This window comes from Crocuta crocuta, unplaced genomic scaffold (genome assembly GCF_008692635.1).
Source record: "Crocuta crocuta isolate KB4526 unplaced genomic scaffold, BGI_CrCroc_1.0 scaffold207, whole genome shotgun sequence".
Lineage (NCBI taxonomy): Eukaryota > Metazoa > Chordata > Mammalia > Carnivora > Hyaenidae > Crocuta > Crocuta crocuta.
Genome location: NW_027531996.1, coordinates 1503273 through 1529637, shown reverse-complemented (window position 1 = coordinate 1529637; position 26365 = coordinate 1503273). Strand labels below are relative to the sequence as shown.

General features: G+C 40.8%; 1 protein-coding gene across 3 annotated transcripts in view; it reads left to right on the top strand.

Annotated features, from left to right (window-relative positions):
* LHX9 (LIM homeobox 9) overlaps nt 1-14249 on the top strand; it is a 19390-nt gene extending 5141 nt beyond the window's left edge. For 2 of the 3 annotated variants that reach the window (XM_077775115.1, XM_077775114.1), the window contains 4 exons: nt 1572-1774; nt 2946-3301; nt 9831-10033; nt 11250-11507. In XM_077775115.1, the coding sequence (XP_077631241.1) occupies nt 1572-1774; nt 2946-3301; nt 9831-10033; nt 11250-11507 (1020 nt within the window). Of the gene's footprint in view, nt 1-1571; nt 1775-2945; nt 3302-9830; nt 10034-11249; nt 11508-14192 lie in introns of those variants that run through there. The other variant, XM_077775116.1, reaches the window with a different exon arrangement.
* Nucleotides 14250-26365: the final 12116 nt, after the last annotated feature.

Below are 26365 nucleotides of genomic sequence, written 5' to 3'. Positions count from 1 at the left end.
ACCGCGACCCTGAGCTCGCAACTCTGCGCGGCTGCTCCCCGCAGAGCGGGGCGGGGGGTCCTCTCCTGCGGCCCCCAGGGTCTGGGGTCCTGTCCCCCTCGGCTGCGGGCGCCTCCTCGGCGAGGGGCCGGGCCGGGCCGGGCGGGAGCGCTGGGGGCCCGGNGGCGGCGGGGCTGGGCCCCTCTAGCGAACCCGGACGGCGCTCGACTTCCGGGCCGGGCGGGTGGAACGTGCTGGGGGAACCGAGCAAAAAAATCCGGAGCAGCGGGCACCCAGCCCCGTCGCGAGAACTTTCCGACCCTTAAACGGTGTAATTAACGACCACTCCTACTAATATTCATAGTAATGAAAGTCGTGTCCGATTAATAAAGAAAACCAATTAAGAATCGGTGTCCTTCCCTTTCCCACTTACCAGCCGGCGGGGGGGAACCACAGAAGTCTCCGGAAATGATTTCAGCCACACAGAGCTGTGCACATCCTTCGGCATCACACCGGGTATTGTAGCTCAGACTAGCCCGGTCCCCTGCCCTGAGCGGGTCACTGGGGTTTGGGATTCCGCCGAGTAGCCGAGCTGGTGCGTGTGTCCACATTTGCGACACGAATTCAGTACCGGGGAGGAGGTGGGGGCTGCCCTGAGTCGCGGACGAGGCTGGACTGTTCCAGGGCCGCCCAAGTTTTGCGCGAAAGTCCGACCCCTTCCTGATAGTCTTGAGGGAAGTGTCCGGCGGCCACTTTCTCGTCCCTTCTTGTTGTGGCTGCCCTGTCTACAAACAAAATACAGCAACCCAAATTCTTATTTCGTGGCGGGGCTGGGCTCGTCAAGGTGAGGCTTCCTCATCCTCAGCCTAGTCGGTTGGTCAGCGGGGCGGGAAGCTTAACCTGGGGACTAACCCGATTTTCAGGACACAGATCTCCTGGGTATGTTGGTGCCGGGGAAAGAGGGACGGTGCAGAGGGGACCGGACCACGGGCTCCTTCTGGGAAGAGGCACTTTACACCCTTACTGGGCAGGGGACCGAACTCCCTGCAAAAATAGAGACCTGCCAAATATATCCAGATCAACACAAAGTCGGCCAGATTGTGAGCACAGGTATACTAATCACTTCCTTCCCTTTAACTTAACTCTGCCCGTAGGAGTTTAAAGAAATAGAAGGGCTTGAAAACAGTCTGTGTTCGTCCAAATCTCCTTTCTCTTCCCCAGTAAACATTTCCGTTGTTTTATTTTGTGTGCGTTGAAAGCCACAATTTTTAGCGTGTGCGTTCGAGTTTGGGAGCATCCGCCCATACTCTGCTCCGTGCGGTCCGAGCGTTTTTCAAAAGAGGCTCGAGGTGGCCGAGGCGTCTTGAGGTTAACAGTCCCGGGAGGATGCGAACGCCCGGTCCAGGCAGACGCTGCAGAAACGGAGCGAGTCGCAGAGGGGAACGTTTCCCCGACGTGTGCCTTTGCGCTGTGGCCCCTGCCCCTGGAGGTGCGCCCCCGAACGCCTTGAGCTCGCGCTTCGGGGAGGGAGTTCCGAGCAGGGCGTCCCCACCGCGCGTCCTTCTCAGCGGCGCCTTGTGCTTGCCTTGCAGGGCATGCCCCCGCTGAGCCCCGAGAAGCCCGCGCTCTGCGCCGGCTGCGGGGGCAAGATCTCGGACAGGTACTACCTGCTGGCTGTGGACAAACAGTGGCACCTGAGGTGCCTGAAGTGCTGTGAATGTAAGCTGGCCCTCGAGTCGGAGCTCACCTGCTTCGCCAAGGACGGTAGCATTTACTGCAAGGAGGATTACTACAGGTATTCCCGCACCTATCGATCCCCTACGCCCCGGCACACCTGGCGCGGCCACCTGCCCAGCCCGAGAGGCTCCCCTTCGGTCCGCCTCCTTTCGCCCCTCCGGGGTACTGTTACCATCCATCCCGAGCCCGGGGGAGTCCACCGCGGACGCCTTCAAGCTGAGCCACCCTCACCAAGGGCGGTGAGGATGGGTGGCAAGAACACCCAAGGTCCAGAGCTACCAGGGAACACCGCCCACTCCCGACACTGCACCGCTAGGTAGAAGGAATCTGGGGAAATCTTGGAATCCGAATGCACGTGTGTCTGTCGACCGAGACCGAAGCGGAGTGCTTTTTTCTTTCTTTTTTTCCGTTTAGTACGAACGGGGAGAGATCCGCACCTTGGAAACGAACTGGTGGCCCAGGCAGCCCAGTCCGGGTGTTAGGTTTTCACAAGGGTGGCGGGGAACTGCGTAAATGACCATGAAAAGGAATAATCACCGTTGGTGAAATCTAAGCCATTCAGTTGTGAGTTCCCTTTGCCGGCAGTTAGAACCGTGCTGGCCAGCCTGGAGGGTAAACTCCGGGGATGTTTTTTTGCTGCTTCCCAGTTATTTTTCTGGAGTGGGAAAGAGAACAGTTATGTGCAAGTGACCCCGCTCTGCTGTCAACCAGAGGAAGAGAGGTGATTAAAAAAGAATAAGCTTTCCTCTGCAAAAGCGTCTGTCTGAATGCTTTCACTTACACTCACACATCCATAAATAATAATAATAATAATACCACCCCTCGTAGGATATTTTGTAAGGGATGAACTGCATCCTTGGCATTGCAATTTAATATTCTTTCCATAGCATTTAAGTCAGCGAGCACGGGTTTTTGTTTTTTTGTTTTGTTTGGCGTTTTGGTTTTTTTCTTTCCTTTTCTTTTTAATCTTAACTTTACAGAGAAGGAAACTGAGGATGTTACCTGATTCTTCTAATTTTAATGTAAGGGTTCTTTGTCCTGGTTCATCAGAGCAGGTCAATAAGTAAATACAATTAATGACCAAATGGACCCGTGTCCTCCTCTTCTCCCGGAGCCCTCCTACGTGTCTGTCTTGGACCACTGGTGACCAAACCCCAGGTGTCACGGGTGGGAGGTGGCCCTGCCTTTGCCTCAACCAGCGCCCTGACTTGACGGGTTTGTTTTTCCAGAAGGTTCTCTGTGCAGAGATGTGCCCGCTGCCACCTTGGCATCTCCGCCTCCGAGATGGTCATGCGCGCCCGAGACTCCGTCTACCACCTGAGCTGTTTCACCTGCTCCACTTGCAACAAGACCCTGACCACGGGCGACCATTTTGGCATGAAGGACAGCCTGGTGTACTGCCGTGCCCACTTCGAGACCCTCTTGCAAGGGGAGTATCCACCGCAGCTGAGCTACACCGAGCTGGCAGCCAAGAGCGGAGGCTTGGCCCTGCCTTACTTCAATGGCACTGGCACCGTGCAGAAAGGGCGGCCCCGGAAGCGGAAGAGCCCAGCGCTGGGAGTGGACATCGTCAATTACAACTCAGGTACTCCCTCCTCACCCCTGTATCAGCCCTGGCCTCCGGCCGTCCAGAGGAAGATTCCACAGAATCCCCGTCCTATCTGAGATCTGCTGGCAAGAGAGTGTTTTGCTTAACACTCTTCTTTCCTCAGTACAACTCCCTTTCACTCAGAAGGAAGGAAACGGAGAGAAACCAGAGAGAAAGGAGGAGAGAGGGAGAGGAGGAGAAAGGGAGAGGGAAGAGAGAGAAAGACCTTTATTTAGGTTGTGGCAGAAAACACATTCATAACCATGAAGCTGCAATGACTTCCCCCAAACAGGCAGAGCCAAATCCTTGTTGCCCATTAGTTAATGAGCCCATTAGTTTCTGGCTCCCAGTTGGAGCAAAACAGCCCCAGGGCAATTCCTGTGTGGAAGCCAAATTATAGATCCTGGAGGAGGTTTTCCTATATACTGGAAAAAAAAAAATCTTCAGAGCCCAACCCCAGTCTGTCTAGAGGGAGCAGAGGCTGTGGTCACCAGCCCAGAGTTAATCAGGAACACAGTTGGCAAGAGTGTCGAAAACCAAATTCCTGGTCTTGGTGGAAAAGCAGCTGTAGGGGCAAGAATCACCCTCCACAGCTGAGCTGGCCTGCCCCTTCTGTAGGTCAGGGCAGCCAGCCAGCCAGCTCATTCCCTGTGTGATAAACCACCCGGACATCCAGGGCCCCTGGAAAACTGAAGGAAGCTCCAGGTCAGAACCACTGAGGAGGCTTGGTGTTGTGATAGGCTGCGCTTCTGTCCTCCACCAGCCTTCTGTCTTAATTAAAAACAAACTGTAGGCAACAGGCCCGAGAGCACACTTTCTTCCTTGCTTTGGGAGCACACGTATCATTTATCTCCCTCAATCAGCAGTTTCCCGTGGTTGGTAACTTGCGCCTGCTCCCCATCTCCCAGTGAGGATGGAGATGGACTTTGTAGACCATATCTAACTCCAAGCAGGAAGGAAGCTCTTCTTATGAGTTCTAGACACTGAGGGAAAAGGGGATCTGGAAAGCCCCCAGGCTAACTCTTGGGAAACCAAGGACTGGCTTCCCATGCCTGGCCCAGCCCTGGCTGGGAATCTTAGCAGAAGTAGACTCAGGTGGGGCGCCTGGGTGGCTTAGTCGGTTAAGCGTCCGACTGTCGCTTAGGTCATGATCTCTCCGTTCGTGGGTTCGAGCCCCGCGTCAGGCTCTGTGCTGACTGCCAGCTCAGAGCCTGGAGCCTGTTTCGGTCTGTGACTCCCTCTCTCTCTGACCCTCCCCTGCTCACACTGTCTCTCTCTCCTAGAAATAAATAAAAGTATTAAAAAAAAAAAAAGAAGTAGACTCAGGTGAGGGAGTCCATTCTCCTGGAATGGACTGTGGGAACCCTACTCTGTTACCATGAGCACCCACATACCAGCCAAAGCATGGACGTCCCAGAGCACAGATCGTGCTGGTTTAGTCTTCCCGTCCCCAGTGCCTGGTATGGTGCCTGACCCGTTGTCACTCAGTGTTATCCAGTAGGATAAATGATTTGCTCATGGTCACACAGCCAGCGTGAACCACTTGGAACTAATAGGCCTGCTCCTAGCCCAGAGTTTCCAGGGCAAGCCCCTCAGGAAGAGCGGGCTCTCCCCAGCCTTCTGCTCGGGCCGGCCGTCTCCCGGGTTCTCCGCTGATGGAACTGCACGGCAGGCGGCATCCCAGGGAGATTAGCAACTAGGGAGCTCAGTGCCGGCAACGTTTGTCCCTACAGGGTTCAGGCCAGGGTCGCTAGACCATAGAGGGGGGAAAGGCCAGCCAGCTCGCTCCAGACCCCCCCAGGACCGGTTTGTGTCGGTCCCGGGTTTTGCCAACCCCTGGCTGCGGGTCGCAGCCTCGAGCTCGCCCCTGCTGCGCTTCCGCGGGGGGCTTTGGTTCGGGGCCACTTTGCCCAGCGCGCTCATTTCATCTCCTTTGATGCGAGGTCCCCGGAGCAGGACAGGCAGGGCACTAATTGTTCTTTATTAATAGAAGATGACATCGGAATCTCGAGCCACTCACCAAGGCTCTAATGCCCTAATTAGAGAGAGACAGCGACAGAGACCGAGAGGCCGGGACCCACATAACTGGCGAGTCTTTTGGAGAGAGGGAATCCCTCAGCCCGAGAAAGTGTGCAGAAAGGTGGAGATTTCTAGCCACAGGGCAGCAATCCTATTTTTTCCGCCTGTTTATTTAATCTAACTAGCTCAATTTGATTTCACCTTGGATCTTTATGTTAGAAAGAGCTGCGTGCTTTAAGGACAGTAGAATTTAATGGTAGGTAGAGAATACAAATTTATATCTTTAAAAAAAACCCGAAAATCTCCTTCCACTTAAGTCTTTAGTTTGCATATTAATACTGCTGCAGGTTTCTTGAGAAGGGTGATGCTGTTTGGCTCCTGCTGGCCAAGAGGGTTGCGGGGGCCTCTCTATCCAGAGTTTGAACATCACACCACCCCAGACTCGATGCCTTTTAATTAGTATCCACCCCATCCTTTCTGGACTTTTCCTAGAGATACAAATGAATACATACTTCTTCAGAATCAGATGGAAATAAATAATCTAGAGAAACGGGGTGAAAGATACATGACCAGAAATCAACCCCACTGTTAAAAAAATGTTTATGCATCTAATGCCAGTTTGTTACAAAACTAGCAAAAGAAAAGCTTCAGCGAATTGAAATCATGTTAAAAGGTAGAAAATGAATTGGATCCACAGTTTTAACTCATTATTTTTGCGTTCTTTGGATCTCATATTGCCATCTCCACTTAAATGTAAACTAGTCTCCGAAAGAGTATTGTTGACACTAAATCTATAAATTGATATGTATTTTTAAAAACATTTACACAAAATATGTTTATGATTCAAAGACGTCCAGAGAAGATGTGAAACTTGGCAAAGATCAGTTAGCGTTTGTCATCTGGCAAATGCCTTTTAGTGAGAATATTCCTAATTTAGTTTCTCCTCCCTCTGCAGATCCCAGGCAGATATATATATTTTTTTAATTTTTAAATGTTTTATTTACTTTTGAGAGAGAGAGAGAGAGAGAGACAGCATGAGCAGGGGAGGGTCAGAGAGAGAGGCAGATACAGAATCCAAAGACAGGCTCCAGGCTCTGAGCTAGCTGTCAGCACAGAGCCCGATGCGGGGCTCGAACCCACGAACTGTGACATCGTGACCTGAGCTGAAGTCGGATGCTTAACGGACTGAGCTCCCCAGGCACCCCCCAGGTAGATATTTTAGAAAGAGACCTAGAGAGTTGATTTGCAACGCTAGATTGAAATGCAGCCCTCCAGAAGTGAGAAGATTTAGTCTAGGATAGGCAGTTCTTATTTGGATAATTTAGCATTAGTGGCGAGACTAAATTTTTGCCAGTTTTTAAAATCTCCCTTCCTTCGGTTTTCTTGGATTCCAAACTTCAAAAGCTCCTGATAGTTGTGAAGTTAGCCTGGCACTGACCCCTAGTGGTCTCCCAGGGATCAGTTAGCTCTCAGAAGGTTACACACCTTCAGAACAGAAACTCACTTTAGTATAGGTGACCATTTCATCAGTGACTGGAAAAAAAAATCTGTATCTTCTCACTGGCTTTATAATGTCAGATGTGCACTTACAGGTTGTTGTTTAAAGCAGTTTTTAAGAGAATTGCCATTCCATCTCATAATTCGGGGTGGGGGGGAAACACATATACTTTGGAAGTAGACCCTGGGGAAACACAATCACTTGCAAGTTTATATAATGCATTTGTAGTTAAACACAAACAATTTAAGATAATGCTCTGAGTTACTGTGTGGAAGAAGTAGATTGCTCTTTTAAGTTGAGGAATATGATAACACTGTCATAGGAAAAGCATACAGTAATATCTGTTTATTAAAGAGCTAATAATCTCCTTATGCACTGAATTGTATACTGTGTGGAAACAAGTCCCATAATTGTGTCTAATGAACTAACAGTATCTGCTGAGATTTTAATCAGTGATAATAAATGTAGAATGCATATTCAGAAAAGCAGCTTAAACTATTCTATGATTATTTTTCATAAACTTCATTTTAAAGACTAATGAGTACAGGGGCGCCTGGGTGGCTTAGTGGGTTAAGCGTCCGACTGTCGCTTAGGTCATGATCTCGCAGTTCGTGGGTTCGAGCCCCGCGTCGGGCTCTGTGCTGACTGCCAGCTCAGAGCCTGGAGCCTGTTTCAGTCTGTGACTCCCTCTCTCTCCGACCCTCCCCTGCTCGCGCTGTCTCTCTCTCTCCTAGAAATAAATAAAACATTAAAAAAAAAAAAAAAGACTAATGAGTACATAGTGAGGTTAGGAATCACATTCATCTCTAAGCAATATTACCTTGGGGTGGGGGAATGGCTAAGGGCATTACTTAAACACTAAGTTAAGTCTTCTAAGTGTAGTATTCAATCTGATGTGCTGTTCAGAAGAAGTTACATGTTACTCACATACGGTAAGAATGAAAACTTTTTTGAAGAAGCCTCCAGTGACAGGTGTGCCTCTTTGACCATTTTGTTCTGGGTACATTTATAATCTGGTTGTGAACTATAGCTCAGTTTACTAGAGATAAATACAGTTTTATAGTAGGTCTTAAGAGGCTGTTTCATCCATCTGAGGATATGAAAGTGCAATTCTGTAGAATATTTGAACCCAACATATCCCCCACTGGGTTAAAATAGGATAAGATGTAACACATATTCTTTCTCTTATCTCTGAGGATATGTTACTTTTCTGCTCAGTTAAAAAGAAGGATATGCTCAACATTTGTATGTATATATCCAGCTTGGATTCCACTCAAGTTGACTTGACTTTGCATTAATAGTCACTTGATTTTATCGATGAACAAGGATTCAAAATCTTGGTGGAATGCTTTTGAGTCCTGGCCCTGTGCTTGACTCAGGGGACCCAAAGGTGAATATTATGTAATCTTTCCCTCAATGAACTCATCTGCTCTTTTGCCAAATGCACCCTCCTACTTGTGTATTTTCTGGAAATATAAACAAAGGAGACATTAATTCATGTCTAATGTAATGTCTTCTTACAGCAGACCAAATTTCTTGTTAAATGGATTTTGTGATGTGCATGACCTCTTGGTTGATGGCCCAAACTACTGTTTCTCCTGATTATGCTGGTTTCGGAACATAATTCTAACCAGAGAATAGTAGGCAAATAATGTTTTATTTAGCAGAAGAGTTAATATTAAGAAATGTTTTACTTTCTTCAGATTGAGGTTTTGTCCCTTACCCCCACCCCCCTCACCACCACCAAGTGACACGATCAGGTTGATTTTAGATATTCCATTATAATGTACTAAAATGTAGGATGATCAGATCTGAAAATGCATCATATAAATACCTGAAGTAAGGGTTTAAAGAAAAAAAAATTGCCATGCCCTTTAAGTTGAGAAGTTGGTTGACTCTTTAGCAAATATTTAGCAAAACATTTTCATTTTGTAATCATATTTCCTATGCAGAGCCAATAGGTTATTGGAAATGACCTTTTAAATGTGCAGCTTTACATCCTGGGGATAATGACTTTCAGGCTGGTTTCAAAGGCTAGGTTGTTTTGCCCTCAATGCTAAGCAGAGCTTTGCAGGGAGAGAGATGTCACCCTCTTTCTGCCAGATCAGCCAGGGGCACAGCTCAAATCCCACTCACAAACATCCACAGCAAAGAGGGCCAAGATCTGAGCTGAGAAATAAGCACCAGCAGTGCCTCTGAACTGTAGGCTGTGGGGACCGCTTCAGGCATGAACTGAGTGAAGAGAAGTCTGGGCTCTTTCTCTTTCGGAAATATTTATTAAAATAACTCCAAGGGAAAACTGTTTTCTTCCTAGCATTGCCTTGTTAAGCGGTTATTGCCAAAAAGCCTAAAAAAAAAATAATGTTCTTAGGATTACATAAGAAATCTACAAATTCTTAGTTTGTAACTTTAACCCATTCTCTGCTACTACCTTTTTCCTGATTGAGAAGACTCTAGGAATATCAGAAAAAGCTAAAAATGGGAACTGACTTAGAGTCTTCTTTAGTTGGTGGGTTCTCAGAAACTCTCAGATTGGAGAGAGAGGAAATTATTTGTTTTCATACCCCTAATGACAAACAGCAGTGCCTTTAGAGAGTATGTCTCATTTTGCAAACATAGACAAAATGTGGGGTCTCTAAGAACTGTGTGTGTGCAGAAGCGTGTAGGGTGCCAATGTGCATAAACATATTAGAGTTTTTTTCTTTTCATCCTTGGATGTTTCTTTTACACTTGTGACTTATTTATCTTCCTGAGGTTTCCAGCAACCATTATGCAAAAGAGAGGATTTATCTAACATTCTTCTATTACATAAACTTTGGTTGTGGCCACATTAAGAGGCAGCTTTGGCTGACTTTGGTAATTAACCTCTTTCTTGCCTCGATACAGCTTACAATTGGGTTGACAGCCTTTCCCACCGTTGCTTTATTATCATAGCATCACACAGCCTGCTAAAGCTGCAGCGAGTGCAGGACTTTCCACTGAGCTGTTTGTTCACTGATCCCTCAACAGGTTGTAATGAGAATGAGGCAGACCACTTGGACCGGGATCAGCAGCCTTACCCACCCTCACAGAAGACCAAGCGCATGCGCACCTCCTTCAAGCACCACCAGCTCCGGACCATGAAATCCTACTTTGCCATCAACCACAACCCGGATGCCAAGGACCTCAAGCAGCTTGCTCAGAAAACAGGCCTCACCAAAAGAGTTCTGCAGGTAAGAAACCTCCATCATTGGCTGTGTATAAATCTCCCTCACCCTTGCCAGTCAAAAGAGTTCTCTTCCCTGTTTTGAGCAATACAGGTATTTCCTGTACTGCTTCTTCATTAGTTTACCTTAGTTATCTCCCCAGAGGGTGTGCGGAACTTTTGCAGGGGCTTCCGGGAGGGTGCCCAAAGAGAGACCCAGGGTCTTCTGAAATGCAGCCACATTCTTCCTATCGATGGAGAGATGGAGCCACCAAAGCCAGTACAGCTCACCTCACTGCTCTGCTAATGTGGATGATGTCACTTGTACAAGTTGTGGCTTTAGAGATTTCCATTCACATTGGGTTCAGTGCACAGACTTGAGGGGGAGCCGCTGGTGCTGTTTTACTTCAGCAAACTCTCGGCAGCCTCACTCACATGCCATGACCTTCCAAATTCAGATTGACCTCCCCCCCCTTTTTTTTTCAACTCTGGAAAAACCACAACCATGGTTAGTGTCTCAGTAACCAACTGTAGCAAGTATTTTCCCATTTGAATAAACTGTATATCAAAACTAAATACTGGGAGTTAGACTGCTGTCCAATTGTTTTTCTAAACTCGTAAGGGTAAGAATATACAATGAATGAAATTATACTGGGTTGCTGTGGGTCACCTGTGATCTACTTCTCAGTGACAAAGAGCAGGCATTTAAAATTCTACCGACCAGTTTCTGGCTGCTTGGGGTCTGTGGCCCTGGGTTTGACCTATGTGGAGAATACTTCCCAAGTGTCAGACTCCAGAACAGCCTGAAATCTGTTTCATTGATGTTCGTTTCATATGAGTCCTTCTTACACTGCAAAACTTTCAATGACCCTGCCTTTCCTCATTCTCAAAAGATAACAGTTAAGGAATCAGGATACGTTTTCCCCCTGTATCTCTGCGCCTTCCTGTCTGTGGTATCTCCACTTAAGCATCACTTGTCCCAAGTGACACTTGTTAATGCTGGGGGGGAATATATGNAAAAAAAAAAAAAAGACAAAACAAAAACAAAAACAAAAACAAACAAAACCCCAGCCCTTCTCTCCCAAGAAAAATAAACAATTATATTTAAAAAGAAAACATACCTTCAAAAAAAAAAAAAAAACAAGCAAGAAAAAAAGGAAAGAAAAAAAAGAAAGTGAGAGAGAGAGAGAAACAAAAGTCTAAAATAAACATCGGTAAAGAAATCCATTGGGATTGGTTTGCAGGTTTGGTTCCAAAACGCAAGAGCCAAATTCAGAAGGAACCTTTTGCGGCAGGAGAATGGGGGTGTTGATAAAGCTGACGGCACGTCGCTTCCGGCCCCGCCCTCAGCAGACAGCGGCGCTCTCACTCCACCCGGCACAGCGACCACTTTAACAGACCTGACCAATCCCACTATCACTGTAGTGACATCTGTGACCTCTAACATGGACAGCCACGAATCCGGAAGCCCCTCACAAACTACCTTAACGAACCTTTTCTAACATTGGTTTTTGTTTTTGTTTTTTTTTTAATTCTTCCTCTTCTTTTTATGATTATTCTAATTATTATTATTTTATTATTTACCAGATTTTTTTTTTCTAACCCACAAGATATTTGGGAAATAAAAACGACAGCTTGGTGTGTAGCATCTGCAGCCACTTGGCAAATGAGTTTACAGTATTGTCTCCTTTACAAAGTGTTTTTTTTTTTATTGCTTTTTGGGTTTTTTTTTTTGTTTTTGTCTACAAAGTGTATTTGGATGGTTTTTCAAAATAATTAATTAGATCTTTCAGTTGGTAAGGGGAGTTTTTGAATTATTCTAATAAGTGCCTCTTAAAATTGTATGTTACTTATTTCCAGAATCTCGAAGAAAAAAAAAGTGGTATAATGATGGGCAAATAATCATATTCCCAATTAAATGATTAGGTCAATAAAGAATCAGATAATTAAAGTTATTTTTTAAATCTTGCGATTGTGTGTATACTTATGGAATTTTGAAACCTTCACATTGTTTTCTCTTTAGTTTTAAGCAAAAATGTTTTGATTATTCTTTCATCTTACAAATGAGGAATATGATTAAACAAAAAGCATTAACTATAACAGCTCTAAATATTAACGATTAATTAGGTGGGAAATATGTTCTAAGGATGTGACTTTTCCTTCTTTTAGGGATGTATGTCCCAGGAAAACTTGTTAGTTTTTTGCCTTTCAACATTTGAAAAATATTTAAACTCCCTGTGTATCTATGATAATTCCATATAGAGTTTGAAATTCTATACCTTTAACCTAAAGCTAAAAATGATAGTTCTAAAACCATTCTTTCTAAATTAGTTTTTTCCTAGGGAAAATGGAAATAAGCAAAATATAATTTTTTAAGAAGTTAAAAAATCAGTATAATTTAAATAATAGCTCTATTAATTGGCTTCAGCTGTACCATGATATTGTATCTGGCATTCTATATGAATAATGTTTAAAACAAACCTTAGTAGACTAATATCAACAACTAGAATTCTTTGGTTTGTTTTGCTTTATTTTACTTTGGCATAGGTTGATATATTTGTCAGAAAAAGAAAACTTTTCTGGCATTACACATTTAAAGTTATTAGTCTTAAAGTAGATAAACTCAGAAGCCTCGTGGATGCTGATCTGAATATATTTCCTAGTTTACAGTAGCATTATTTTTCTTTTAATTTAAGCTAAAATCTTAATGGTCTGGGCAGTGGTGAATGTTCATCTATATGCTTCTGTTGTAGTTAAATACCAATTAGATTGTGGATTTCCTAAAAAAAATAAAAATAAAAAAAGAAGTCAAGATATATGTCTTGCTTTAGTGGATTGTTAAGAATAACTTTGCACATATTCTCCACTTGTTGGACCCCTTAAATCTCCTTTGGTGGTCGAAGTGGCTATTTAATAGATTTTAAAGGTGTCCTTCTGGCTGTATAAACGTGTGGTTACATATTGACAGTTCACTGCCCACATTAAAGTGCATTATTGTAACTTTTGCTCAGGGTCTTTAGAAAATTAGCACAGAAAGTAGCTTATTTTTTAAAAAAGATGATGGAAGATAAGTTAACACTGTAACAGAAGAAAGGTGTGATTGCCATTATATATTTAGCAAGTGTGGTTATCATCTTATATGGAGCTTAAATCTTGACTTTTCATATTTCTATTACATTTTGGGCATTTACCACTAACCAGACCAAACAACCTTGGTAAGGCTGAGATCTTATTAATACACTTTTACAGGTAAAATATTGATACTTATAAATTTTGTTCTTTGACAGAACAATGTATGGTACTATAGATCTACTTTATTAAGTAGACTAATTATAACTCAGTTCTCCTATGTGCCTTATGATATAACTTGGAAGTAAGTTTGTGAAAAATCAGGATATATGTGTTGTTTGTTAAATTAACTGTTTTAAGCCCTTTTGACACCTCACTAGTTTTGTACTGTTTTACCTCTTATTTCCGAAACTCTTTTTATGGTGTATCCTGTTAGAGGGGACAAACATGTCATAGAAAGCAGTTGTGCACTCTTTCAAATATAGTTGATAAATTCAATAATCTTATATATTGAGCTTCGTGTTTATAGTACAGTAAGTGGTCTAGCAAAATTGTCCATGTTTCTTTGTTTATTGATAAATGCATTGTATAGAAACTATTTCCCCTAAATATTTATGGACCAAACAATTGTGATATATCCTATTAAATTTGTGTGAATAAACCATTTTGAATCTAAAGAGTTTTATTTCCCATCAGTTTTATTTAAGGCTTAATTGTACTAGTGTGTTTCCAATATCTATATGTAAAAGCTATTAAAATGGCAATACAAACAATTTTTAAATATCCAAACATACAGTTTTCAGATTTCCAAACTTCTGATTCATTTTAAGTATACACACCATTGCATATGCAATGTAATTCAACCTCGAATTATTTTTAAATGTATTTTCTTACAATAAAAATAATGCCCCACCGATTTGACTCCCCCCAATTTTTAGAATTAAAAAAAGATAATTAGCAGACAAAGTAGTTGCATGAAAAGAAACTTAACTATGATTAAGATTTAATGTTAGGTCTATTGAGCACAAATGGATATTTGTAAATCAAAATAGAAATTGCAGACCCCTAAAAGCCAAGTTGCTCTGTAGTTAATAAATTGTCACTATGATTTTTTTCAGGGAGAACAAATCTTGGGGCATTACAGCCAAACATCCCGACGTTTGAAAATTCCCTAAAGTATTAAAAGAAGGGGAAAAGTTTGATCGGAAATCCACTGCAGTGAAGACAAAGACAATATTAGGTTATGATAATCATACATTTTAAAATCTATTGAGCCAAAAAAAAAAAAAAAAAGAAAGAAAAAGAGAGACAGAGACAGAGAGAGACTTAAATGTCAATTACTGAATGTTAACAAGATTCTGTTCTTTATGGCGTCTAACACAAATGGAGGCTTAAAGTTATGTGGTTTAAAACAAAATTAGTTAAGCCGTGTATAAACCAGAGCAACCTGGCAGTAATATGCCCACCCCATATCTGAAGAAAATTATTATTGCTAAAAAATCCCACACATTTGTCAAGCACAGTAGTTGTAAAATAAAGTCCAAAAACATCCATTTCACCTGCTTGCTAATGTGTATTAGTCCTATCTGTTAATGGCATTTTCCAATTGTAAATTCAAAGAAAAGCTATCACTCATTTGAGAGAATAGGAATCAAAACCCAGTAATTTTAGAATTATTGTTTATTACTTCCTTTTTAAACAGAAATCTCTGCATGCACTTTTACATCTGTCACTTCTAGTGTACATCTCTGTATGATGACTTATCTTTGCTGTTTCTTGTATGATAAATAGCTTTCATTAATAAACATTTTATTTGATGCAAACATAGTAAACTTTATGTTAAATACACACTGTTGAAATTACTTTTGAACACTGTCTTAAGAGGCAGCACAATACATTTCCAACTTGTTATACTTAGGGGAAAAAAATCCAAACAATATAATGAGGTTAAATTCTGGTAGTCTAGCAACTTACTTGGTTTTTAACTTTTTATGACTTTTTATTTGTTGTATTCAATTAGCCCATGCATTAAAATTTATTAAAAAAAAACCACAGAGAAAACACAAATACAACAAAAAATAAACCTTAGACTAAACTATCATGTAAAATTTCAGCAACTTTTTTAGATTACTAGGGTAAAATTTATAGATCCTGTGTAAGTTTACATGTTTGCTATGCAATGAGCAAATTTATTGAAGTATACAAATATATTCTGAACTATGAAAAGATCCAGTCTTTGCATAGTTCAAATTACATATGATATTACAAACAAAGGAGCAAATGGAAAGGAAAACAAATATTTAGGAATGAGGTTCTTTTTTAATTGTTAAAGGGAATATTTGAAGAAAGAATTTTTTAATGATTCCTATTTAGCTGTATATCCAAAGCATATGTTAAACAAATTAACATATAACTTTCCAGAAAAGTTTTCATTATGATGAAATTTTTATTATATACAAATGAACCCTATGTAAATGATGTAACTTTTATGAATGACAGACATTAAATATTTCACTTACATGTAGTCTCAGAACTTTGAATGTGTTCTTAAATGCTTTCACTTCCTGAATACTAAAAATGGAAAAAAAAATTAAAAATAGAGAGCAACTTGCTAATTAAAAAAAAAAAAGGCAATGCACCATGAGAAATAGAATATTTTGACTGATCATGGAACATGTTGGTTTTGTCAGGAACTTGAATGTTTATGCCTCATTGAAACCTCATCCATGGCTATAGGAACTTAAATAGATTTTCCAATACATTTCCACCCAGTTTATTCAAATGCTTGTCCTACAACCTTGCTTTCTTTCCCTGTGCTGTCACCTATGGCAGTTTCGGTTAGAAATATTTTGGAGCCTCGCCTGGTTTTACAGACCTTTAAATATTTGTCTGGTATGTGAAATGCGGGAGGAGACCAAAGAGGGAAAGAACGTAACTGCAATTAGACATCTGAAAAAAATAATACAAATTTGAAACAGGCACATTTTTAAAAAGTAAAAGAAAGAGCACTAATTATGCGAGTGGGAAGAGAAAAAAAAAAGCATGTGATGTAGAATTGGAAGGTCTGCCATTCTTTCCCATAATGCATGGCAGTTTTTGAGTCTGGGCAACCACACACTCATTCTTGGGCATGGAAGAGACAGATGTGGACTGCTCAGAAGGGATCAAGGTACTAAATTTGCAGAGTTTCTACCTCCCAGATGCCTGGGTTAGTCTAATTCCGGCAAATCGATCTTGGGCAAAAGAAAAAAAAAAAGCTTTATGAAAAGTTAGCATCTGTTCCCTTTGGGTGAGTAGCAATCTTAATGCTGACTTATAGAGCGGGTAAGGTTTTCATACCTCAAATAAAGATAAAATTCCATAATAAGGGACCCAAAGCAAACACTTTTAAGACTTGTAAGGTGATTTGTTATCACCTAAAATACAGATAGCTTTATTTAACAAAAACCCTGTAGAATCCACAGCACACTCTTTTCCAATAACCTTTCTTTGAAGTCAAAGCGTTTTATAAGCCACATAGACATAGCATCTCATTTTATGTTGCCAGAGTGCTTGCAAAGGGCATCATGGAGAAAAGCGTTAGAAGTGGGAAGTTCTGGAATGGAAATGTGGAGTCATGTCATTCTAGGCTCCTAAGGAGGACACTAAGAATGGTACTATTGTTATAAAAGGTAAATATAAACCCCTAATTTGGTATAGAGTTTTGCTATTTAATTTTCAACTGTGTATTAAATAAAGGTAGCTTTACTTGTAGGGACTTTGTGTACTCTCAAGGTGATTCAATACTTTTTATATTTTATGGTCTCTAGATACAAGGATTAAATAAAAATACTAGCACTTAGTTCAAATTAGAGACATGACATTATATTTTCTTTGAAACCATACGTAGATAAACTCTGGATTGGCCTTTTGGATTTCATACTTTTAGCAATTGAGAACCAACTCTGAATATTTAAATAAATAAAAACTGTCTAATGTAAAGCCACAGTCCTTTGCTTTACAGCCAATGTGAAAACAGGAAGTTATTTTCTTTGTGATTGTGCCGTTGATTCTGAGACGTTTTTATAATACCTACTCTGCCCGTCCAACATTTTTTCCCAGAATAATATTCCCACTTACCTTATTTGCAACATAAATTCTAAGTTAATATATTATTTTTAATGCCCTTTGGGAAGATTTTCATTTTATTTTACCCGTTTCCAAAGCAAAAAAAAAATTTTTTTTCAGAACTGTGCATGGTACTCAAGGAAAAGTCTATGAATATGATGTGAGTAGCAATATAATCACCACAACAAAATTTCTTTTCATCTGTGCCGCAAAATGGATATCTTTTAAATCTAACATCACTTCCCACTTCCAACATTTCTTTGTGAATATTAATATAGTAAATGCTCCCTTATCATGCATCACATTAACAAGTTTTTCTTTCCTTGGATTACTAATTTTTGCTTCTTTGCACTACATTTATCTTGTGCTGAAATGACAAAAAGCGGCGGGAATAGAGACCCAGGTATTAGCCATATGTCGAAAGTTCCTGGTGTGCATTTCTGTGTACTTTTTCTTCATATATTAGAATTGTCAGGAACAATTTTTTCCTTTGGAACTTCTTGTTTACATCTTGCATGATCTTATAAATTAATCTGAAGAGTAACTGGATACCTTTTATGGTTATTTGAAAATAAAATTTGCTACAAATAAGATGTCCTAGTCTTTGTTGCCTCATATTATGCATGAATATATTAATTTTTTTTCTGTACTTCCCACTGAACCAGAAAATATTAACCTCAACGGATATTTAAATTGTTATTTATGACAAATATACAAAGATGAAGAAATTCAAAGGTGAAGTTCCTTTACTTATTCTGCTTTTTTTTTCCTTTTCCAAAATAGCAAAACTCATGCAGGGCTATCGGCTTTAACTTTGACATTCAGGGGTTTTGACAGCTTGCATCATTTAAAGTTATATTTATTATTCAGTAAACTTTAATTCTATAGAATAAATGCCCTTTATGAAACGTGATTTTTGAAGAGCACAAAGGTATTTCAGCTGAAGCTGTTTGAATTCAAGAGTGGTTTCTCAGAAGAAAAATATAGTGAAGAATTATTTTAAATATAATATTTGTAGCATCTTACCAGATTGACCTAGATGCTCCACAGGAATTTTAAAGAGCTATAAAAACCTCCAAAATGTTATGATGTAAATAATTAAATGATGGTATTTTTCTATCATATAAATTGAGATGGCTTATTTTATTAATACACTTACATAGTTACTTTATTATTTCAGCACAGATGTGAGGTCTCCTTCTGGCTAGTTTAATGAGATCTTTATGTTTCCAAGGGTTTTAATATAGTTCTTTATTCAGTTTTCTTCTGAAGAATCACCAGCCAGTGTGTGTGTGCGTGTGTCTATCTCTGTGTGTGTTGTAGACTTTCTTTCCAACACCCATGAAAAGATACATATTTTTAAGAAATAAAGCTACCTGTCATAAACCAATTTTCACTAAAAGCAAAACAAAAAACCCAAAATAGTGGCAGTTTTCCTTCAGCTGGAGATATTGTAATCGACCTTCTTTTTGTTAACTGAACATGCAGTTATGCTTCCAGAAGTGTCTCTGCTAAACCAGGAATCTTCCTAGGTTCTATGTAGGTTACATCTTCAGAGAGCTTGGCTATGACTTTGCCTTTTACTACAATTATGTTGCTTTTTTGAACTTCTCTGTTGAACAAAATTTTGTTACATTTGTATATCAACATAAACAACCATAACAACAAGAACAAAAAGGAGGGCAAATTTCACTGGAATGAATAGTTTAATGTACTTCATCTATTAAAAGAGGCACATTAGAAACAAAGGTTTCTTTCACAACTCAGAAAGGACATATTTTGGTTTAAATTGAACATTATTTGTCTGTTAAGGTGGCTGGACCTCAATGAGTTCATTACTGAACACGAAGTATAAATTAGCCTGTCTCTACCCATATATAGGTACACAAAAGTATATGCTAAGGTATGCTAAATATGCATGTTATATTATAGGCCGAGGTAGAGTCTGAGGCTTCCCAAGAGGCATTTCACCATATATGCACCTTCAATAGCCGGAATACCTAACTTTTAAGTGTTGGAATATGAAACATATGGTTTCAACTCTTGTATACTCTACTTTTTTAGAGTACCTTGTACTGGAATGTATTACCAATAATAATGACCACTATAGGTTTTGTTTTTGTTTGAATTTTGACTCAGATATGGATAAACTCATGAAATCACTCTGAGGGCTAGAAAGGGCCTTATTAGGTTGTCTGGTTCAAATTCCCATTTATTATGTTTCAGTTGAAACAGAAAGCATTCAGGCAGATGTGTATTGTTTTTGGTTCAGACATTCGTGAGCTTTCCTCACAAAAGTATGGATATCAAAAGTTTCAGTTTAAATCTCTGCAGATTTGCTTTTTAAATGTTTTTTAAAAATTTATTTCTAGGAGAGAGAGAGAGAGAGAGAGACAGCGTGAGCAGGGGAGGGTCAGAGAGAGAGGGAGTCACAGACTGAAACAGGCTCCAGGCTCTGAGCTGGCAGTCAGCACCGAGCCCGACGCGGGGCTCGAACCCACGAACCGCGAGATCATGACCTAAGCGAAAGTCGGACGCCCAACAGACTAAGGCGCCCAGGCGCCCCCAGATTTGCTTTTTAAAAAAACCATTGCTGAAGCAATACCGTAACAGCAGTATACTAATATCTCTTATCACTCCTGCATTCAGTGCAATTTTCATTTAGAAACCTCACAACTGGGGCATCTGGATCGCTCAGTCGATTGAGCATCCAACTTAAATTTTTTTTTTATTTTTTAATGTTTAGTCATTTCTGAGAGAGAGAGAGAGAGACAGTGCGAGCAGGGGAGTGTCAGAGAGAGAGGGAGACACAGAATCCGAAGCAGGCTCTAGGCTCTGAGCTGTCAGCACAGAGCCTGATGCAGGGCTCGAACCCACAAACCGTGAAATCATGATCTGAGCCGATGTCGGATGCCCAACCGACTGAGCCACTCAGGCGCCGCGAGCATCCAACTCATGATCTTAAGGTTTGTGGGGTCAAGCCCTGCTTTGGGCTCTGCGCTGACAGCACAGAGCCTGCTTCAGATTCTCTCTCTCTCTCTCTCTCAAAATAATAAAATAAACTTTAAAAACAAGAAACCTTACAATTATTACAAACCATTGACAACTTTTACTTCATGGACTTTTCTATAAATGTTCAGAGTTTCTATTTAGCTCGTCAGTTGCTCTCCCTTGTTCCTCTAAAATTCTCTTTCATCTCAGTTCTATTCCCATTACACTATTGAAACATTTTCCCCTGAGTTAGCAAGGATCTTTTTTTTTTTTACCAAAATCATGGTATTTTCCCTGTCTTTATTCACATCTGCTTTCCTGCCAGATTTTACACCCCTTATTACTTGCTTGTCTTTAACATGATCTCCCTGAGTGGCATTTGCCACAGGCAGCGCACCTGCTGCTTCCCTTCCCGGCTCTGCTGACTCCGAGAGAACACATCACGGTCCAGCACGGCATCTCCTCTCCCCCCTGCTCGCTTCTTTCCAAACTGCATTCTTTCTTAAAGGCTTAACTTTTTAGTGATGACTCCAGATATATTTCTTGGGATATTTCCACCTGACTGTTGTGTTAGTTGAAGTGCAACATAAATGAAATTGAACACACTTTTCTCTTCAGTCAACTGTCCTGGACTTTTCCATTTCTGTAAATGAGATGACTCTTCTCCTGTTCATGCAGGCTGGGAGCCATTGAGTTATCAAGTTTCCCCTTGCTGTTTCTTTTAAAAATTATTTTGTACCATTTTGTTACCAAATCCTACCTATCCATTTTTTTAAGTTTATTTATTTATTTATTTTGGCAGAGAGAGAGACAGAGAGAGAGAGAGAGAGAGAGTGCCGAAGGGGCAGAAAGAGAGAGAGAGGGAGAGAGAATCACAAGCAGGCTCTGCACCATCACTGCGGAGCCTGATGCAGGGATCCAACTGTGAGATCATGACCTGAGCTGAAATTGAGAGCCGGAGGCTTAACCAACTGAGCCACCCAGGAGCCACTATCCTTGTTTTCTTGTCTTTTCTTTCTTTCTTTCTTTCTTTTTTTTTCCCGTATGTCTTTGATCAGCCCTCTTGATCTACCTCTTTTTGTCACACCTGCTACCACTATACTCACTGGAACTAGATTTTCCCAGCTTATGGGAAGATATTCTTTGTAGGAGATCATAAGACACTTCAGATGTATTTCAGATTCTATTTAAGTGAATTAAATGAAATAGCTTTCTTACTCATGTAGAATCATATGACCTAAAATATGGTGGAGATTTAAAAAGAGCCTTGTTATCATTTATTTGGAGGAGCTGGAGAATAGCTTTCCCAGTCCATGTAAAACTGGAATAGAATATACTTATCATTGATTTTTGCTTGATAAACATTTAAAATGCAAATTGCATCTTAAAACAAATGGGATGCACAATCAGAGAAGACACGTGTTGCTCGAGCTGGGAACATAAAATCTTCTATGTCAAAGAACATTTTGGTCTGTAGGTGAACCCCAGTTCCTTAGGAATACTTAGGTGGAGGAGTTTGAGAAGTACTGGAGTATGGGAAGTCTCCAAGAATCTTCCTGGTTCCAGCCACACATGACAGGTGGCCGAAGGAGCAGAAAAATCATAGGCTTTGGACCGACAGACCTGAGTTCATAGTCGACCTCTTCCCCTGAGACTCTAGTTGAAGTCTTGATTTGCCCACATTCCTTCCTCCACAATTACAACTTTGTGGGTCCCTTTACTGCTCATTTCTCTCCACTCAGAGGCCTTCCTGCATGCAGCAAGGGCAATCTTTTGAAATATTGTCTTTCAGCTACACCGTCTTCCTCAGGAATTGTAATGGATTCCCACTGTATATGTGATTAAATATAAACTATCTGAGAAAGCTGAGATTCTTCATAGTGTGGCTGATTTACTTTTTCAGTTTATTTTTCACTCCTTCCTGGCACTAATCCTTCCTTGTCAGTATCACAGTCTATTCTCCCCATCACCATTTTGTACACCACATCTTCTCTAATCATAAATTTTATTTCATGACTTCTTATCTGCCTAAATCGTAGAAAATTTTTTCTTTATTACTTATTTCATATATAACTCGAATACATCAACATTTCAGAAGAAATAAAACCACCTAATGTCCACAAACTGTCGTATAGCACCTACATAATTTTTTCCATGCTTTATTCCAGTGCTGGTATACTTTATGAAATTATAATAATTTTGATAAAGCTCATAGTGTGGTGCCTGGGACATGAGAAACAATAAATGGTAGTTGATTTGAATCTCAAAACTATCATTTCTTTAAATTATTCTGATTATCTTTATGAAAATTGTCTTTGCTAGCACTAGATTTTTTAATTTATTAAAAAATTTTAGGGGCGCCTGGGTGGCTCAGTCAGTTAAGTGTCTGACTTCAGCTCCAGGTCATGATCTCACGATTTGTGGGTTTGATCCCTGAGTCAGGCTCTGTGCTGACAGCTCAGAGCCTGGAGCCTGTTTCAGATTCTGTATCTCCCTCTGTGACCCTCCCCTGCTCACCCTCTCTCTCTCTCTCTCTCTCTCAGAAATAAATAAAACATTAAAACATTTTTTTAAAATTCCAGTATCAGGGTTATATTAGTTTTAAATGTACAATATAGTGATTCAACAATTATGTACAGCACCCAGTGCTCATCACAAATGTCCTCCTTAATTCCCATCATTGATGTAACCGGTGCCCCGCCCACCTCCCCTCTGGTAACCATCCATTAATTCTCTGTAGTTACAAGTGTGTTTCTTGGTTTGTCTCTTTCTTTTTTTCTTTTGCTCATTTACTTTGTTTCCTAAATTCCACACATGAGTGAAGTTATGCAGTATTTGTCTTTCTCTGGCTGACTTATGTCACTTGTTATTAGTTCTCTCCATATCATTGCAAATGGAAAGATTTCATTACTTATGGCTGAATAATATTCCATTGTGTGTATGCCTATATATCGTGTGTGTGTGTGTGTGTGTGTGTGTGTATCACATCTTTATCCATTCATCTATCAGTGCATACTTGGGCTGCTTCCATAATTTGGCTATTGTAAATAATGCTGCAATAAACACAGAGGTGCCTGTATCCCTTTGAATCAGTGATTTTGTACTTTTTGGGTAAATACCCAGTAGTGTGGCTACTGGATTGTAGGGTAATTCTATTTTTAACTTTCTGAGGCAGCTCCATACTGTTTTCGACAGTGGCTGTACCAGTTTGCATTCCCACCAACATTTGTGATGATCAGTGTCATCCTTCCTGACCCTGGCACAACTCACTGCATGTCCCATACCCTTGACGTGAGTAATATTAGGTCTTTATTATATATACATTGCAAGTCTAAGTATTTCTTATGTCTCACTCAAATATTATACCTGTCTTGAGAAAAGGGATGATGTCTTATACTTCCAATTTCTCTCTAAAGATTCTAGGAAAATAGCAATTGCTTGTTAAGCATTTTTAAAAATTGAATTGTGAAGCAGTAGTTTTTTCATAGATTACTGGATAGGATAGGCTGAAGAAGACATTTTGACCTGAACTCTGGGGGAAAGAGCAGCTGTCATTATGAGTTACTACTGGCACTTACAATTCTTGATGATATAAGTCAGGGGAAAGTTTACAGATGTGGGTCCAGCAGGACTTGTCCAAGTCTTACTTTCCTTCTTTGAGACCAACTCATGTTTCTTGGAAGTAACCTCTCCAGAATGATGAGCATATAATATGGCATGTAATGTAGCATGTGACACCAATCACCATTATCCATTTCTGACATGGAGAGCATTCCAGGGACTAGTCCTGGTGCCTTGACTGGGAAGTACAGGATCTCCTTGCCTTAAGCCTTTTGGTTATGTTACTATAGAAGTTCTTTCTATTTTGTTAAGAGCACTTACCACTCTTAGTTTTTGAAGGTGCGCTTGAAAAGAATTAAAAAACCCAAAGAGCACCATCACTGATGATAAAAATACAATCATACTACTGAATCATAATGTCCTACATGAAGACAAAGGCATTTATGTCTCGTACCCTTCACTTGTCTGTTCCTCTGTTCTGAGTCTTGATTTGAGTGAGACCTGACCAGACTTTCTTATATATTCACCAGGCAGATTTCACATTTCGATAAGCATAAATATTTTATTGGTGGCAGATTAGTGTTAAGCTCCATTTTCTCCTCTTGCTGGCATGAAGCGTATCTGGCTTTACAAACATCTAACCAACAGCATTATCTTATCAGTGTATAAACGCAGAGCAAAAACAAATTTTACACATAGATCAAAGTTTGGTATTAAACCTTTGCAGTATTCACAGCCTCGCTTCCACAAGCTGCCTCATTCGGCTGAGAATGACCATGTTAGAGAAGGTGGCATGTTGTTTTCTTCCCAAGAGGCCACAGCCCATTGGTGTTTATAGATCCTCTTATTTTCCAAGGATTGTTGTTGGTTTTGGTATTCTTCACAATAGAAAACACATTAATTTCCTCCACCAAATCTGTGTTAATCGTCCTTATTAAGCATGAACTTTTTGAGATGAATGGTAATCAGTATACTATTGGCCATCTTCCCATTAATAAAGTAAATATGACCTTTAGTTAAATAGATGTAGGTGTTATTAGCAATGAGGATTAATGAACATTGAAACAAGAGGCTCTTCTTTTTGAGCGAGGTGAACTTTAAGTATGATCAAGTTTGCAGATGGGAATATTTTAAATCAGCTTCTCTCGAATTCTTTTAAGCAACAAAAGCTTACTTGCTAAACTGTTTTCACAAAAGCAAATATACAAAACAGGTGAGAATAAGGCTTGTTCTGGTGGAGAGAAAAAGGCATTTGGGAAGTTATGGCTTCACCCTTCTGTCTCCAACCCCTTCGAACATAGCAATCTCGGGCTTCTCCTTGGGGTTTGGGGGGATTCTAGGTGCTCACTTCAAAAACCACAATTTTGAGTCCAGTCCTGAGATCTTGTTACAGATGTTGATAAAGGCGTAGAGACGAACCAAAATGATTCTCTGTGGCAGCCAGAGGGAAGGAGATGTAAAGTAAAGGTATGACCTTGAATGATTCACTTGAACAGAGCTGGTGTTAGTTTCATTAAAAAAAAAAAAAAAAAGAGGCTACCTTGTTTCTAACACTTACCTGATCCCACAGTTTACCTGGAGGGCACTAAAAAAAATTGGTGGGGGGGAGTTGTCTTGCCCTCCCCTTATTCCATGCAAGAGGCCTGAAATCTGTTACATCACAATTATTCTCAAGTGATCAGGTAAGTTTGGGAAGAAAACACAAGTTCAGATACTTTCTTCAATGACATTCATTGCCAGCCTTTGTTGGGATTCCACACAGTTTCTCTATTTCCTTCATAACTTCTGGGAGGGGGACATTTCTTCAGATTGGTAAGGGTATAGAAACTCTGAAAGGCAAGAACTTAAACATGACAGAGCAATGGCAATTATATAAAAGGTGTTTTCCTCCCCCAAAAATTCATCCAAAGAGCTGTCAGGCATCTTTTAGGAAGTAGCAAAAACTAGGGTATACACTGGAAGATTGCATCTGGGGTTCAATAAGCTATAACTCTCTTCTGGAGTGAAATGTGCACTGAGCAATAAAATGCCTATTTGGCACCTCTCCAAGCCTCATCAACCTGGGCTATGGAGGGCTCATGTTAATCTCAAATATCCAAATTGTGATTTTTACCCACTTTCTGCTTCTAAAGAACTTCCACATTTCCACCATTCTTTTTTTAATGTTTTATTTATTTTTGAGAGAGACAGAGACAGAGACAGAGAGAGACAGAGACAGAGACAGAGAGAATGGGGGAGGGACAGAGAGAGAAGGAAACATAGAATCTGAAGCAGGTTCCAGGTTCTGAGCTGTCAGCACAGAGTCCTATGGAGGGCTTGAACAACGGGCTGTGAGATCATGACCTGAACTAAAGTCAGATGCTTAACGGACTGAGCCATCCAACGGCCCCTCCATATTTTCTTGACACTCCCTGCTGGAAACGTCTGTGAGTCCCCAAGGGTGTTTTAAACATACTAATTTATCAGTCTGAGGTGCCCTCATGTTCTCCCCTTCTGTTCTGATTTCCCTGGGTGTCTTCTGCTTGTAAAGCTGTGTGACGATGCCCACCGTGAGTGCGGCATTTGTGCCGAAGATGCTATTTCTTTAATGTTCCCAAAGAAGGAACATGCCTTCTCCCCGACTCGCTGGTGC